The sequence below is a fragment of the Mastomys coucha genome, unplaced genomic scaffold (genome assembly GCF_008632895.1).
Source record: "Mastomys coucha isolate ucsf_1 unplaced genomic scaffold, UCSF_Mcou_1 pScaffold22, whole genome shotgun sequence".
NCBI classification, from domain to species: Eukaryota; Metazoa; Chordata; class Mammalia; order Rodentia; family Muridae; genus Mastomys; species Mastomys coucha.
This window is the reverse complement of record NW_022196905.1, coordinates 58,255,290-58,270,989: the sequence shown is the minus strand read 5'-3', so window position 1 is coordinate 58,270,989 and position 15,700 is coordinate 58,255,290. Positions and strand designations below refer to the sequence as shown.

Here is a 15,700-nt window from a genome sequence, read left to right as displayed (position 1 = left end):
ATGGGCTCAATCCCAAGGTAATATACGAGGAGACAGGAATCCAAGTGCACAGCTGGGAGACAGGTAGAGAGACAGCCAGAGAAGACAATCCAGTGTTCACAAACTGTGTGGAGACCATGCTGATGACTGCTCACTAGTCTTATGACTTTGTCTGGAAGTGAGTGAAACTTTTTGTTTGCGCTTAGCTTTCCTCCACAGGAAATTACCTCTCCACACAGTCCGAGAGCCTGGAAGTCAAGTTGGACGTGGGAGCATCGTGTCCTCCAATGGCATATAGCAGCCCGTTCCAGGTTGTGACTCCCACTCCGCCTCTCCTTTTTGACATCTGGGCACACAGTGTCCATTTATTGGTATGAGGGTCAAAGCACTCTACTGACTTGAGGCAGGAACTCCCATCACGACCACCAACTGCATAGAGTCTGTAAAAAAGAACAAAAGACGTGACAAAGAAGACACAGTGTGTGTGTGTGTGTGTGTGTGTGTGTGTGTGTGTGTGTGTGTGTGAGGGTTTCCACAGGCAAGCTACTGCTGTGACAGTTCCCTGACTTTAAAGTGCCACTGGTAATGCAGCATGCTGACAGCACTAAGAAAGAAGACGTACCACCCATGAAATGGTACCCTTAAAAGCCATCGAAAACAATTTCCCTGTGTGTTCCCATTAGGCCCTTACAACACCAGCACAAAGGACTCAGCACATGGGCCTGAGGAAATAAGAATTTAGGCAGAAATTATTTTCTATTTTTCTTTGTTTTGTTTTTCTGAGCCAGGGTCTTACTATAGCCTCGGTTGCCTTAGAACCCATTATATAGACTGGCCTTGCTCCAAACTCAAAAGTATTCTGCCTCTGCCTCTGCCTCTGGAATTAAGGATGCACTTGGAAGGCAGAGGCAGGCAGATTTCTGAGTTCAAGGCCAGCCTGGTCTACAGAGTGAGTTCCAGGACAGCCAGAGCTACACAGAGAAACCCTGTCTTGGGAAAAAAAAAGACCATGCATTGACAGTAGACAAAGGGTAAGCAAATGGGTTTTCTTAAAGCCATTCTGGGGTCATCAGTCTACCAAGACAAGAAGGAAGAGACACAAAAGTAAAGATGACTCAGTGAAAATGATGGAGAGGATCTTTAGGGAGGCACTGAGAGACCCCAGCACTGAGAGACCACAATACTTTAATTTGTAAATGTATGTATCAATATTTCCATTTTTCATATCTATGCATACATATGCTTTGTATGTATGTGGGTACACATGCATGTGCACATATGCACACATGCAGCCTAAGGTTGCTGTCACATATAATCCTCCATTGCCCTCTACCTTATCCAGCAAGGCAGGCCTCTCAATCAAACCCAGAGCTCCTGGATAAGGCCAGCCTCGCTAGGCGGCTTGTTCTGGTGATGCGCTGACTCTGCTTTTCCAGGCTGGAATGGTAGGTGGGCTGCCTTACCCATCTCATATTTGCATGGGTTTTACAGACCTAACTGTGGTCCTCGAGTTTATTCAGCAACCGCTTCAACCTCTTCCAGTCCACTGTAGTACTTTAAAAAGAGCATGTAACTTTGAAGGGATTTAAACCACTGTTGTTGTTCAATTAATATTGGGTATTTATATAAAACATATAATTTATATAAAACATATACACTCAAAGGAGCATGTGTGGTCCATTAGCTATGAGCAGTGAGGGCGGCTATGGACAGGAGTTAGAGAAAAGGCTTGGTTAACTCATAGGAAGAACTCCTCTGGCTTATTGTGACTGAAGTAGAACTTCGAATATCTTCTTACTTTCCACTGAGTACTGCCACGCCTACTGTGCTCCTGGGGGTGGACATAGTGGCAACAAAGTTCCACTGGCGGGCCTGAGGGTCCCATCGCTCCACAGTATTCAGATAGCTCCAGCCGTCGTGCCCTCCAACCGCGTACATGGGGCCTTCCAGGACAGCCACACCTAAAGTGGACCAGAGAGAGGGAGGGACTAATCAGAACGTGAGTACAGTAAGTCTGAAACAGGACACAGATATGAAATACACATCAGGTATGTGCCCACTTAAACAATGGAGCAATAATGTAAGCAAGGGCAGAGAGAGCCAGGCACACCTGTATGACAAGTCAGTAGAAGCATGAGTGCCATTAGAGAGCATGCACAGAGGAACGAGGCTGGGGAACCCACTGTGTCTGTCTGTCTGAGCAGGTAACTGGTGTGGAGAGGACAGAAGAGGAGGGAGTCAGAAATAACATCCTCTCACATCCCTCATATGGACTTTAGATTTTATTCTGAATGGGATGGAGTTAAAGATTCCTTGGTTTTTTTGTTTTTGTTTGTTTTTTTGTTTGTTGAGACAGGTTCTCCCTATGTAACCTAGGCTGCTCTCAAACTCATAATCCTCCTTCCTCTGCTTCCCAAGTGTTGGAATCACAGGTGTGTGCCACCACATCTGGTTAAGTAGAGGATTTTTTTTTTTTTTAAAGTCTTATTTATTTCAGACACACCAGAAGAGGGCATCGGATACAATTACAGATGGTTGTGAGCCACCATGTGGTTTCTAGGAATTGAACTCAGGCCCTCTGGAAGAACAGTCAGTGCTCTTAACTACTGAGCCATCTCTCCAATAACCAAGCGGCAGATCTTAAGAAAAGGTATGACATGACTATGGCCAAAAACACCTCTGTAATTCAAACCCAGAAATCTTGGCCAAGTTGGATAAAATAGACCACTCATACGTGACCTAAAATAGCATATTATTTTACTTGTTATAGACTATGCCAACAGTACTGGCTATTGAAGACTTACACACACACACCCCCCACACACACTATATTTACACACATTTAAGCTTGTACATATTACCAATTTTACAGAATATATCCAATTTTACGTATACAGACTATCATTCATCAAAGGCCTACAAGGGCTCATTTAGTCCAACCTCTTGAATGACAGACCTGAAAATATAGTTCAGCAGGGAAAGACCTTTCTAAATGAAGTCTTTATGTAATTCCCATATGTGAAGAGATTTAAAAACTTCTTAATTAGGCCCATCTTGTAAGTTCAGATGTATACAAATTACCTATTAAAAGCATATGGCAGCTAAGAACCATTTGTAACTCCAGTTACTGGGTTTCCACCACCCTGCACTGCATACATATGGTGTCTACATATACATTCAGGTAAACACCCATATACATAGAAAAGAAATGCCTATATGCTCACTTTGGGGATGTTTGTGAATTCAGTCATTTCTGCTTAAAAACCATAATAACACACACACACACACACATACACTTATACACACACACTCACACACACACTCACATACACACACAATTTACCATTATTGTTTTTCATATAATATAGATGTTAAAGTGCTAGTTTTCATGAGCATCTGACTAGGTATCTAATGTCAGCTGCTACACAAAGCATAGAGGTGAGAGCGTGGCTTGTCAGACGGGCAGGCTTCCCTGCCTCCCTGGATCCCACACCTTCCCTTGTATGAGCTCCATTTATGTAAGTGCTCGTGTTCTGGTTTCTGCCCCTCCGCTGTGAGGGATGCTTGGGAACTGATGTTGACTGGGCCCACAACCAGGTCTAACAGCATGGCAGCATCCTGACACACGGCTTCTAAGTAGGTGAGCAGACACACTTACCAAGCCCATGCCTGTGCGTGGACATTGGCGGCATCACGCTCCAGGTTTTTGTTTTGGGGTTGTAGCACTCTACAGTGTTCAGAGTCTTCAGTCCGTCTCGCCCTCCGACCACGTACAGCTTGTCATCTAACACTGCGACACCAAACTGCAGCCTCCTCCCGTTCATGTTTGCCACAGGAGTCCACATGTTTGTACGGAGGTCATACTTCTCAATGCTTGTTGCTCCTTAACAGTGATCAAGAGAGTTAGTTAGGAGACTAAAGTTCCACTGCGGCTACGTTACGGCTATGTTACAGACACAGAGGTAGAATTTATCGTGTGTGTGTGTGTGTGTGTGTGTGTGTGTGTGTGTGTGTGTGTGCGCGCGCGCGCGCGCGTGCACGTGCATATGGTGGTCAGAGGTTGATGTCTTCCTTTTCCAGAGGGGTCTCTGAACCCAAACTCATGGTCTTGATTATGCTGGCTGTTGAGGGGCTCCAGCAACCTATCCATCTGCCTCCCCAGCACTGGGATTACACAAGTGTGCCAGCTCTGTATATGGTTTTTGGGGATTTGAACTCAGGTCCTCTTGCTTGCATGGAGAAGCACTTTACCAAGGGAGTCATCTCCCTAGCCCCAAAGTATAAAGGTTTCTATCCGCATTGACAGCAACACTTTTATTCTATCTTATGAAGCCCCTGCAGTATGGCCCTTGCCTGCCCTGCGACCTTTTCTCCCATCATTCTCCCTGGCATACTCCAGGCCCCAGCATTAAAACACCCAGCAAGAGATGTTCTTTGTTCAAAGAGGCCAGGAAGACAGTCAGAAGTGGGAGGAGGTGCAGGGGTGGAGCAGCAGGGATTATTCTGAGAAGTCTGGTCATGGTGCAGACAGGGTTCCTGGACAGGCGGAAGGAGGCTGTCTCCCTTTTAGGATCTGGAGTGTTGGGTTGTTTATAGAAGTCAACGGAAGGGTCTAGGGGAAGGAAACCGGTGACCCAGGAGATAAAGGAGACAATTATTATGTGAGGTTCTGGAGGAAAGAACAGTAACAAGAAAATGGGTGGAGTGGGGCTGATTCCACCCAAGGGAGGGGCCGGCAAGGAGGAAGGCCAAAGGTCACCTGGGAACCAGACTGTGGGAAGTGAAGGGGGTTAAGGCCCATGGGGTTTACCATGGGAAATTCCAGAGCTCTTCTGCTCTCCTCAAGATGTGGGACAGTGGCAATTTAGGAAAAAATAAAAGAAAGCATCACCCTTCTAAAAGAGAAAAATCTAACTTCCAGTTATGTAGAGATGGAGTTTTTTTTCTAAGCTGCTAATTTATCAGTCTGTCTGGCTTTACAAAGGACCCCAGTCAGAGTGAACACTTACTCCACTGGCTTGTAACATCAGACCATCAGAGCTACTACTGCTGATGACCTAAAACCAGAGCGTCTGGTTCTACACCCCAGTACTGTGTTTACTTGTCCACACAGTCTGAGTTTTTTGAGACTGATTCCAAGTCTCGTTCCATCTTTGTATTCACACAGCACTAAGCAGAATCCCTTCTAAATACTAGCTAGTTAAAAATATTTTTTACTTTACATAATCTTTCTTTGTAATATTTGGCAATAATGGTATTTTATTAATTCAGATTATATATGTGTGTGTAAATTATCAAGATTGCATGCATTTGATTCTTCACTCCAGCCATGACTTTAAAATGTCTATAAAATAAAATAAAATGAAATAAAAAATTGCCTTCCATCAAACAAAAATCTTTTTCCATTGATGGATTTTCAAACTTTTTTTTTTTGGGTAGGATTTTGTTATAACAAAAACTCAAAATTTAAAAATCTAAAATTTTATACATACATACATACATACATACATGTGTATATAATGTACATCTATTTATATACATATATATGTTTGTGGGTGTGTTGGGGGTGTGGCTGGAGAGATGGTACAGTGGTTAAGAGTACTTAGGTTTAACCAACCAAGGACTGCACATGGAGGGGTCTGATTGTTCTGGCAGCATATGTATAGTAGAGGATTGCAAATCCGATCAGCAATAGGAGGAGAGGACCTCAGCCCTGTGAAGGTTCTGTGCCCCACTGTAGGGGAATGCCAGGGCCAGAAAGTGGGAGAGGGCGGGGTGGCAGGCATGGGGAAGTGGGAGGCAACAGGGGTTTGTTTTTGTTTGTTTCTTTGTTTTTTGGAGGGGAAACTGAGAATGGAGAAATTTACATGTAAATAAAGAAAATATCTAAAAAAAAAAAAAAAAGAGTACTTAGGTTTAATTCCTAGCACACACATTTTGTAACTTTGGTTTGGGATGGGACCATGGGGGGCGGGGAGGATGCAGGATCTACTGCCCTCTTCTGGCTTCCACAGGCACTGCATGCCGATGGTGCACATTAAATGAGCCATAGTAGGCCCGTGGGGCTGCAACGGGGCTGAGAGCAGGACCACGAAGACCTGAGACTGGGAAGCATAGGCAAGCCAGAGAGCTCCTGTCAGGGCTGCAGGTACCAGCTCTAGGAGTATGGGCAGAGACCAAGTGTACAGAAAGGTCCATAACAACCGACAGCCAATAGCACCGTGCATGGTCTTCAACCTCTAGTAACAACTGCTGTCAGAATGGTACAATTGCCAGCCACCTTAACCAAGTTTGCAACCCAAATATTTGTTTTTAACTTTCGTTTCTATGTATGCATGTATTCATGAATTTTTTCTTAATTGTTTAAAGAGTAAAAATCACAGAAACGGTGACCCTGTAGCCCTGAATATTTCAGCAGATCTTCCTCAGGGCAAACAATTCTTTTGAAAAGTCATAATACAACCATGAAGACCTGGAAATTCACATTTACAGTGCTTTTAGCATTTTCTTATCAGTCTCAATCATGACCTCTATGGCAAAACGAAAGAGAACAAAACAACAAAAACAAGACAATACATCACAATAGTTGATATATTTCTCTAGGTTCCATAATCTGGAATGAAGTCTGATCTTTTTCTTTGTTTTTTTTTTTTTTTTTTTTTTTTTTTTTTTTTTTTTTATAAATTACATGTATGTATATATATGTGTATGAATGTATGCATGTATCTCTCTTTGTGTATACACATGCACACTTGTGTAGATGCCTTCATGCTAGAAGAAGGTTTCAGGTTCCTTGCTACTGGGGTTGCAGGTAGTTGTGAACTGTCTGATGTGGGTGCTGGGACCTGAACTCTGGTCCCCCGCAGCGGCACCAAGGGCTGCTCCTTAACTATTGAGTCTGATCTCTAGCCTCCAAGTCTATACTCTGAAATGTATTTTCTGGCCTCGGCAACTTTTACTACTACAGACAGAGCAAGCAGTTATCCTGTAGAATGCCTCCTGGGTTGGCCCTGTGCTTTCCCAATGACTGGGGGCAGGGCGTGCTGCTGGAGAGGGGGTCCTATCAGAGTGCTCGCTGCTTGGTCTACTCCTGGCAACATCAGCTTAGGTTGCTCGGTTAAGCACTGTGCATCATCAGTTCTCAGTGCCTGTAAGGACAGCACTTTACCGTTTGCACCAACCAAGCCAGGAGAGAAGGGCTGCCAAACCGGAATCTCTTTGACTATCACAGCTTCCCGAAGAACTTCTGACTTTCAGATTAGAGAAGTATTTTGGTGGCTGCCAAATGGTGAGTTTTTCTTTCTTTGTTTTCTTTCCTGCAGGACTGGGACTTGAACCCAGCACATCATGTGAAGTGTTCTCCCTGAGCTAGATCCCTACCCCAAACTAAATGGTTACTTTTTCCTAATCTCATCTTTCTATTATCAGTTGGCACCATACTAAAGGAAACAGCTCTCCTTTTTCATCTGTGTCACTGTGAACTCATTGGAGACTATGATTTTTATCTATCTTCATTTACATTAATCACTTACTTTGACGCTCAAATTACTTAAGCTCAATGGACTCTCCCAACGAGCTCCTTCTCTCCTTCTGACCTGCCTATTACCATTCCTTGAATATTTTCCGGCACTAAGGTGCTTTCTGGTTTCATCTTTTCCTGTCCTTGTCCCTCAACCAGCCATTTCTCCACAGGGCCTCTTGGAGTGTTACACGTTACCCTCTGTTTCTCTAGATCAAAGATTTCCCAATACCCTTTGTTGAATCCATTCCTCCAACTGCAAATAACGTTCCAACAGTTGACTTCCGAGGTTTTGTCCGAGGACTCTGCAACATGGGTCGTCTCTCGGGTAATAAATGGTACTTCATTGCTTCCATGAGGAGTTTCTGACATTCTATGTCGTCCCGAAAAAGTGCATTGTTTTCCATGTCTGCCAGGAACTAGAAGAGAGCAGAGTGTACGGACAATGAAGACATATAAATACACTTTTTGATTCATTACTTTGTTCTGCTGATCTGTTTATTTCTAGGATTTTATTTCATTTTTGAGGCAGGGTCTTACTATGTGGCCCTGGTTGGCCCAAAATTCATGACATAAACTAGGCTAGTCACAGACTCCTGATTCCCCTGCTTCAGTATTTTACATACTGAAAATGTAGGCAGCCACCACCACCAGCTCATGAGTGTCCCTGCCTCATGAGTGTGGGTATTAAACACATACACCACCCTCCCCTGCCCTGTTTGTTGTTTCTGAGTAGGAACTCATATATTCCGGCTTTGGGCTCTTATGTGTTCCAGGTGCTGAGACTATAGGCAAGAGCTGCCACAACCAGACTATTGGTGCCTTTACAGCATGTTCTGAAATCTGATAGGGTGGTCTCCCCTTATCAAGTTTCATGGTTTTCTTGGATAGGTGAGCTTTAGTTTTCCATGTCAGTTTAAGACAGAGTCATCCAGTTCTCTCTCATTATCTTGATTCTCTTGGCTTTGTGGTGTAGATGGTGCTAAGTTCTTTCATTAATTATAGAGGAATACACATTTTGTGATAATAGGTCTTTCTGTCCAAGGAAAGACCTCTGTCCTTCTCACTTGTATGACTTTCTTTACTGTCTTTGCCTTCATTTTATTAAATCTGTTCTTATAGGTGGAATTATTTTTATTGCCATTTTAGTTTTTTGGTAATTTTTAAAAATTTTTTCTTTCCTTCCTTCCTTCTTTTTTTCTCTCTTTCTTTCTTTCCTTCTTTCTTCCTTCCTTCCTTTTTCCCTTTCCTTTTTAATGTTTTGCTGGAGAAGAAAAAAAAAGTCTCACAGGGATTGGAAGTCATTATTAACCTGGTAGTTTACCACACTCCTCAGCTCTGTTATGTATTCACTCATCATCAAGTAGGGATACTTAGACATCTTCTGGGTGGACGCCAACTCTTTTGGTTTATGGCCTCATATTGCCCAGCCCTTCAATGCGGTGGTAAACAATGGGATAAAGCAGAACCCCTTTGCTTCTGGCTGGAGTTAGGAGGTACTGACACTTACATTCCAGACAGCAGTTGCTACAGCGGGCATTGTGGGTCCACCTTTATTTAAACTGCTTCCTTCTCTCCCTCCTTTAGTGTTCAAATTAAAAACTGTTACCAATTTTTCCTCAAATATTTTTCATACATCTATTGATAAGAACATATAAAGTTTTCCTTTGAAGCTAGTGATGTAATGATTCCCTTGATAGAGTCCCTGGTAAATGTTCTTTTGTTGTTGTTCTTGGGGAAAATGTCCCTATCCATGGAGTATATCCTTTAAAGCACAGTGTATACCCATTACTATATAAGCACAGGTTACACATCAGACTTGATCCAGTTAGACGATGTTTAGTAAGTGTATCAAATGGAAAGGTTTGGAGCAGGCCTCTCACCTGAGGCAGATCCCAGAGCCCCGTTCCTGTTGACTGCCATAGCCATGCCATCTCCTGTCCTGAACACTAATCTACGCATACAGATTCCCCTTGTCTGTGTATTTCATATAAACAAAATCAACACGCCCTCTATGCCTCGCTTATTTTATTCAGCATCTTCTGTAGGCTTGCCCACGGTGCAGCATGTACCAGTCTTGCTTCTTTGCTACTGAGTTATTATTCATTTCTAGTGATTGGCTCTACTTCACTCTCCATCTAGCAACGGATGGACACTTCATTTGTTTCCTGTCTGGAACAACTATAAAGCTGCTAAGAAAGTTGTGTGCACATCACACAACTGTATAGACATATTTTGATTTCTCTTGGGTAGATAACTAGGTAAAATCATCCTTAACTTTAAAGAAACCTCCACACTGCATTTGAAAACATCTCTACCATACTCATATTGCGCTAGCACCCTGTGAGGTTTCTGCTCCCACACACCCTCACCAACCCATTTTAGCCAGCTGGGTAAGTAGAAGGTGGGTTTTACTTTGATTTCTTTAATAGCTAATAATGCTAGGAATATGTCCAGGTATCGATAACTGAAGAGAGCCAAAGTTTCCAAGAAAGGTTACCATAAAAAAACAAAACAAAACAAAAATAAAAAAAAGTTGGCATTTGGTAAGCATGCAATATAAGCCAAAGGCAAATAATGGCAGTAAGACACAGGTCTCACGACGTGGGCCGCTTTCTTCCCCATGCTCACAAAACATAAGCTCACCACAGAAGTCATTAGTGGGTATGCATTGAGTTGGCTTATTTTGATTAATGTTACTGTTTGCATTACTTCTGACACAATTACCCCTGTGCTTTCTTTTTTTTTTTTTTTTTTTTTTTTTTTTGGTTTTTCGAGACAGGGTTTCTCTGAGTAGCCACCCCTGTGCTTTCTAAATAAAAATAAATGTGAGATAAAATGTAGGAAGTAATGACTCAGGAGATTATATAGTAACTACAATATGAAGTAAAACATATTTCTTAACAGGCTGGTAAGTTCTATAGTTTATTAAAAATGAGATTAGTTATAGTTAAGTAAAGAAGTGAGAATAGAAAAATTATAAAGCAATTAATTCAAGAACAATATTAATCAAGTATTAGTGTAGCAGGCTTGCTGTTGTTCAGGAAATTATTATGATTGGCTAAACTACAAAATATTGATTCTAATATATCTTGCATTTTTATGAATTCCAAATGCCTTGTCTGCTATAAACAATGGCAAACTATTAAAATAAAAGTATTTGTAGAGACAGACGCACGTTGCTGGTTGTATAGATCTTCTCTTCACTCTTGCATTTGCTTCTTGTGACTGTCTCTAAAACTGTCCCCTCAAATATACAGAATGAGACTTAGCCACACTGCATAAAACTTGGTCAGCTCTAAAGTGTGTCTTCCCTGTAGCATCCCTGACTGTAGTACTTCTTTCTTCTTGAATTTGAGTCAATTTTCGTAGAACTCCAACCAAAAGTAAGATGAAATGATCACAAATACTTCCTTTTTAATTATCCAATTTCTTTGAAAAGTCATGTAAAATGATTGATCACGTAGGAGGCTGGGGGACGGCTCAGCTGGTAAAATGCCCGCTACACACCTATGAACTTGAATTCAAAGCTCCAGTTCCCCCACAAAAGCCAGGTACCAAGGCATGCATCTGTGACTTCAGCATTGGGTGGGCTGGAGACAGGTGGCTGCTCACTGGCCAGCAGTCTAGCATAATGATGAGCTTCAGTAAGAAATCCTCAGAAAAGGTAGAAAGCAGTTGAGAAAGACAACTGATGTTGGCCCCTGGTCTCTGCATGCACTCACACATTCTTGCATGTGCATCTGCAGAGACGTGCATACAAACAAATATGCACAGCACATACGTGTGTGTGTGCAGACACACACATAAGCAAAAATAATTTTAAAAAAGATTATTTCAGGGTTGATGAGATGGTTGAGTGAGCAAAGTCCTTGCTGTGCAAGTCTGGTGAGCTGAGGTCCAACCCTGGAACCTATGTAAAGGTAGGAGAGAATACACCTCATGAAGTTGCCCTCTGATCTCCACATGCACACCATGGAGTATGGGCCCCTCCCCTACCACACACATCCACATCCACATATGAATAATAAATTAAAAAAATTAAAAAAGATCACTTGGGTAGCATGCTGTAATTATACATATTATTTCTTCCATCATGTCTACTATTGGTGGCACTATAGTAAAATTAATACTTGGAAGCTGAATCCCTTCTAACCAGGGCTCAAACTTTGTCTAGCATGATAAAAATCTCATTTATATGATATCATTGAGAAAACGTGTAAATTCTCTAGGTTATTATACCTAGTCTCAGGTCTAAAAATAGTCATTAATTACTTGACAGGCATTTGACAATTTTAATAATTTTTTTTTTTTTGCATGTAAAACATACAGAATCTAACTACTTGGTAATTGTGTAATTTTGTTTTTCACTTTTATCACCAAAACTCAAATCCACACCCCTAAACCCAGTTACTCACTCCTAACTGGAAAATCTATTACACACAAACACACACACACACACACACACACACACACACCCCTGGGAAATCTATTACACCCCTCCCTCATGACTCAGGGAATACTGTGGAAGGGGGACAAAGAGATTATAAAAGCCAGGGCTGAGGGAAGTTTGCCACAAAATAGTGAGTTGTGGACAAGGCAGGGCCTTTGCACTCATGAGCTAGCACATCTGTGGTTGCCTGCACAAGACCTGTACAAGCTCAACCTTAAGCCGGTCAATGCTCCAGCATGGATGAAGGAGGGGGTCATGAGGCTCTCCCTCAACTGAGGGGCTTTAGGCAGGTGACAGCCACCGAAGGAGGCACAGTCAGTTTTCTACAGGTATGTGGAGCACAGTAGATTGTCCATGAAGTGTTCTCTCTCTCTCTCTCTCTCTCTCTCTCTCTTCCCCCCCTCTCTGTGTGTGTGTGTGTGCCCGCCCAACACCTGTGCAGATGGGTGAGCCTAAGCCTGTGCATGTGTGTTCTTTGAGGAGTAGGAGGGGAGTAAAGATAATCATCTAAATACATTGTATCCTATTCATATTGGAAGTTACTAAAGGTGTATGGGCAGGGGAGGGGACCACAGAGTAAAAGTGTTACATAGTGCAACTTACTATTATCACTTTAAGAAAGGAAAACGCAGCTCAGAGCTCAGAGGAGAAGTAACTGTTGATATTGTGCTGGGCACTGTAGCCAACTCAATCCTATTTGCTCCTGCATTGCTCATTAGGGCCAGGGGTTCTGGAATCTGAGCCGGCACCCAAATCCGTGGTTTCTAGGGCCCACATTACAGAGTTCTGAGATGAGGTCTAGTTATTATTTGTATTTCAAAAAGTTGACAGGTGCTATTGACCCTACACTTCCAGAACCACCAGTCTAACCCATCAGAGTCCCCTCCTCGTCTGTCTTCTGAGTGGCAACCAATGACATGGAATCAAGTTCTAGTAAATCATCATTTGACTAGCCTGGTAAATGCCACTGAACTTTAGTGTTTCCCACAGTCCACCCCTAGTACACTTCCATTCTCCCTGGCCAGAATCATTCTTTTGCTTTGAGTTTCAACATGCTGGTAAGTTTTCCCATTTTTCCTCTTAATATTGCGAGGATTTAAGATTTAAGGTGCCAAGCAATTTTGGGAAAATGGTTTTCCATTCCTCTTTCCATGCTACATGCTATCCCTCAATCTGCATTCTTTGTCTGGAATGACTTCATCTTCTAACTGCATTCTACACACAAGGTTACTCTGGGCTCTTCTAGCCCAGTCATTAAGTTTTGTCAGTTTCTGGTCATTTCTCTCTGGCATTGCTTGAGTGCCTACTTCGCCTGGCTGAATTCTGACAGCCTTTCTAATGGGTTTCTAGTGTTGACCCTGATTCTCCGCAGTGCACTTATAGTGCTGTTGCCAAACAGCTACATTATGCCATTCTTATTATAAAATCCTTCCATCCTTCCTCACCGTTTTTAAGGATAAAGTCTAAACTCCTTGGCATGATAAAAGTTCTTCACAATCTGGTAAATTCCTTCTCTAGCCTGATCTCTTAGCATCGCCCCTCTTTATTTTGGGACTCTAGTCAAGTGAGTGTTCTTCACGTCTCATAGTATATGCTTCACAGCAGCGCACAATCTGACCTCTTTTCCTGGAAAATCCTCCACTTTTGAAGGCTAGTACCAGATGCAGATCACATGACATTGAAGGATGGCCACTCGGGTTCTCTGTCATCGTTTGTTTTGTTCTTGGAGGGTTCCTGCTTGTTTTCATGTCTTGCTCCCGCACCCATCATGACCTCTTTATAGTACATTATAACCATGCCTCGTTTGTATTGTTTTCCCTTAACCTATTTTCTACAACTTTATACACGGTGTGTTTAATAGACCGACTAGTCTGTGGAAAGGGCACAGAACTGTACTTGGGTTCAAATCCTAGCTCTGGCTCTCAGGAACTCCATGTTAATCAGCAGTTAAGGCAAGCAGAGCCATACTTGAGAAGGATAAGGAAGCTTGCAGCTACTTTGTGGTTCTAAACATCTGCTTTTACTTGCGTTGGCCTGATTCTTCGTTTGTACCCCAGGTGTTGAACTAAATGATCTCCTGCCTTCCTGGTTTAATGACTCAGGGAAATGTTCTATCCCTAAGTTTACAGGAACAGGAGTTTTAAAGCTTGGTGGGAGGCTTGCCATATCACATGTGCCCTTCAAACTGCAGAACTGAACAATGTTTCCATGCTATGTGGTTATAATACAGGCTCTTTCCAACATCTAATACAATTTTTCATATTTTATTTTCTTTCATTTAGAAAGGAATAGGAAAGAATATCTGCTAGGAAGCAAGGAGATTTAAGTGCCCTCTTTAAGTCTGATTGCAAGAGAGAATTATTTTATTGTTCTTTTTTTTGGAATTGCCATTCATTCATGCAGTTCCTTTATCAACAGGGAGGACTTGGTGCGAAGCCTTGGCAGTGACTTTTGTCTCTGTTAGATAGAGTGCAAACAGCAGCCTCCACTCACAATAGACAGAGATGATGCATTATCTGCAAAATTAATACAACAAGGCAACATTTGTGGAGCTTTAAATAATAAGAAAAAAGAAAAAGAAAAAGAGGTCAGGCCTGAATCAGCAAGCGCTCTCACCTACTCTGCTCTCAAGGCCTCTTTCTTTATTCAGTGCCCGAGACAGGCAGAAGAAAAAAAAAAAAAGCCAGGAAAGTCCCTATGTGTTCCAGGGAAAACTGTACAAAGGAGAAACTGTGCCAGGATGTGAGGACTGACAACTCTGGATGCATTGTGAGGGGCCTCTTCACTCTGAAACCGTGGCCTCATATTTATAGCACATTTTGTTTCACAGAATGCATTTCTCTCAGTATAACCATGGCAGTCAGAAAGGTGGCATCTCTGCTTCTGACCAGGGAGCTCAAGGGTATGAACATTTATCATAGAACCTAGTAGCTAGTGGGTACTTAAGCTACATATGACAATGAGTTGATCTAAACTTTCTGGCTCTTAGGACTAAGTTCCCTCTAGTTAGTACAACAGGTATATAGTAGAGTCCAAGGAAATTGCTAACTCAAAATCAAGAGTGTTACTTAGCCAATGCAATTTACCCTCTGAACTACAAACAGAAGCAGCATTTGTTAGTTTACCATCTAAGCTATACATTCCACAGGAATACATGTAAAAGTTACTTTGACCGAGTAGCCAAAGAAATACACCTGTAGACGAGTGCCTATTAATTACCTGCGGCGCAAGGAGAGGTAGCCTGATGTAAGCCAAAAGTTTACTGAGATCCTTCCGCCTCTGCTCCAAGTCGTGCCGGACCCAGGTGAGAAGTGCATTCAGTATGGTCTCCTCGTTAGGAATGTTCATGTCATCACTGGCCAAGAGCTTGGCGATCTCATTGGCTGGGAGCAACACAAATTCCTGGTTCCTGATTACCTCCATGAAATGTTCCTAGAGGGGAAAAGCAGCAAATAAATGATATTGTTCCTTTGAATCACCACGGTTTTATGAAAAAAGCTCACTTTTCTTTATACTAAGTGTCTAGAACAATTTGTACTTTAGACACCATTTTATACTTTAGACTTGTTAGGAAAGAAAGCCAAAAAAAAACCCTAACCTGTATCACTTTTTAAACATGTGTGAGTGGACACTGTGTCGACACTGTGAGTGGGAACAGTGTCAGACAAGGAGGAGGCTGTGAGTGGGAACAGTGTCAGGTGACACCACTGTGAAGTGGGAACAGTGTCAGGTGACACCACTGTGAAGTG

At 42.4% G+C, this 15,700-nt stretch overlaps 1 protein-coding gene across 3 annotated transcripts in view; it reads right to left on the bottom strand.

The window, feature by feature from the left end:
- The window catches only part of Klhl5 (kelch like family member 5), a 61,986-nt gene that overhangs the window by 4,976 nt on the left and 41,310 nt on the right, over positions 1–15,700 (bottom strand). For 2 of the 3 annotated variants that reach the window (XM_031342403.1, XM_031342402.1), the window contains exons 5-9: positions 15,171–15,383; positions 7,731–7,917; positions 3,638–3,862; positions 1,778–1,940; positions 207–419 (exon numbers count right to left, since the gene is read on the bottom strand). In XM_031342403.1, coding sequence (XP_031198263.1) covers positions 207–419; positions 1,778–1,940; positions 3,638–3,862; positions 7,731–7,917; positions 15,171–15,383 — 1,001 coding nt within the window. Of the gene's footprint in view, positions 1–206; positions 420–1,777; positions 1,941–3,637; positions 3,863–7,730; positions 7,918–10,409; positions 11,412–15,170; positions 15,384–15,700 lie in introns of those variants that run through there. The other variant, XM_031342404.1, reaches the window with a different exon arrangement.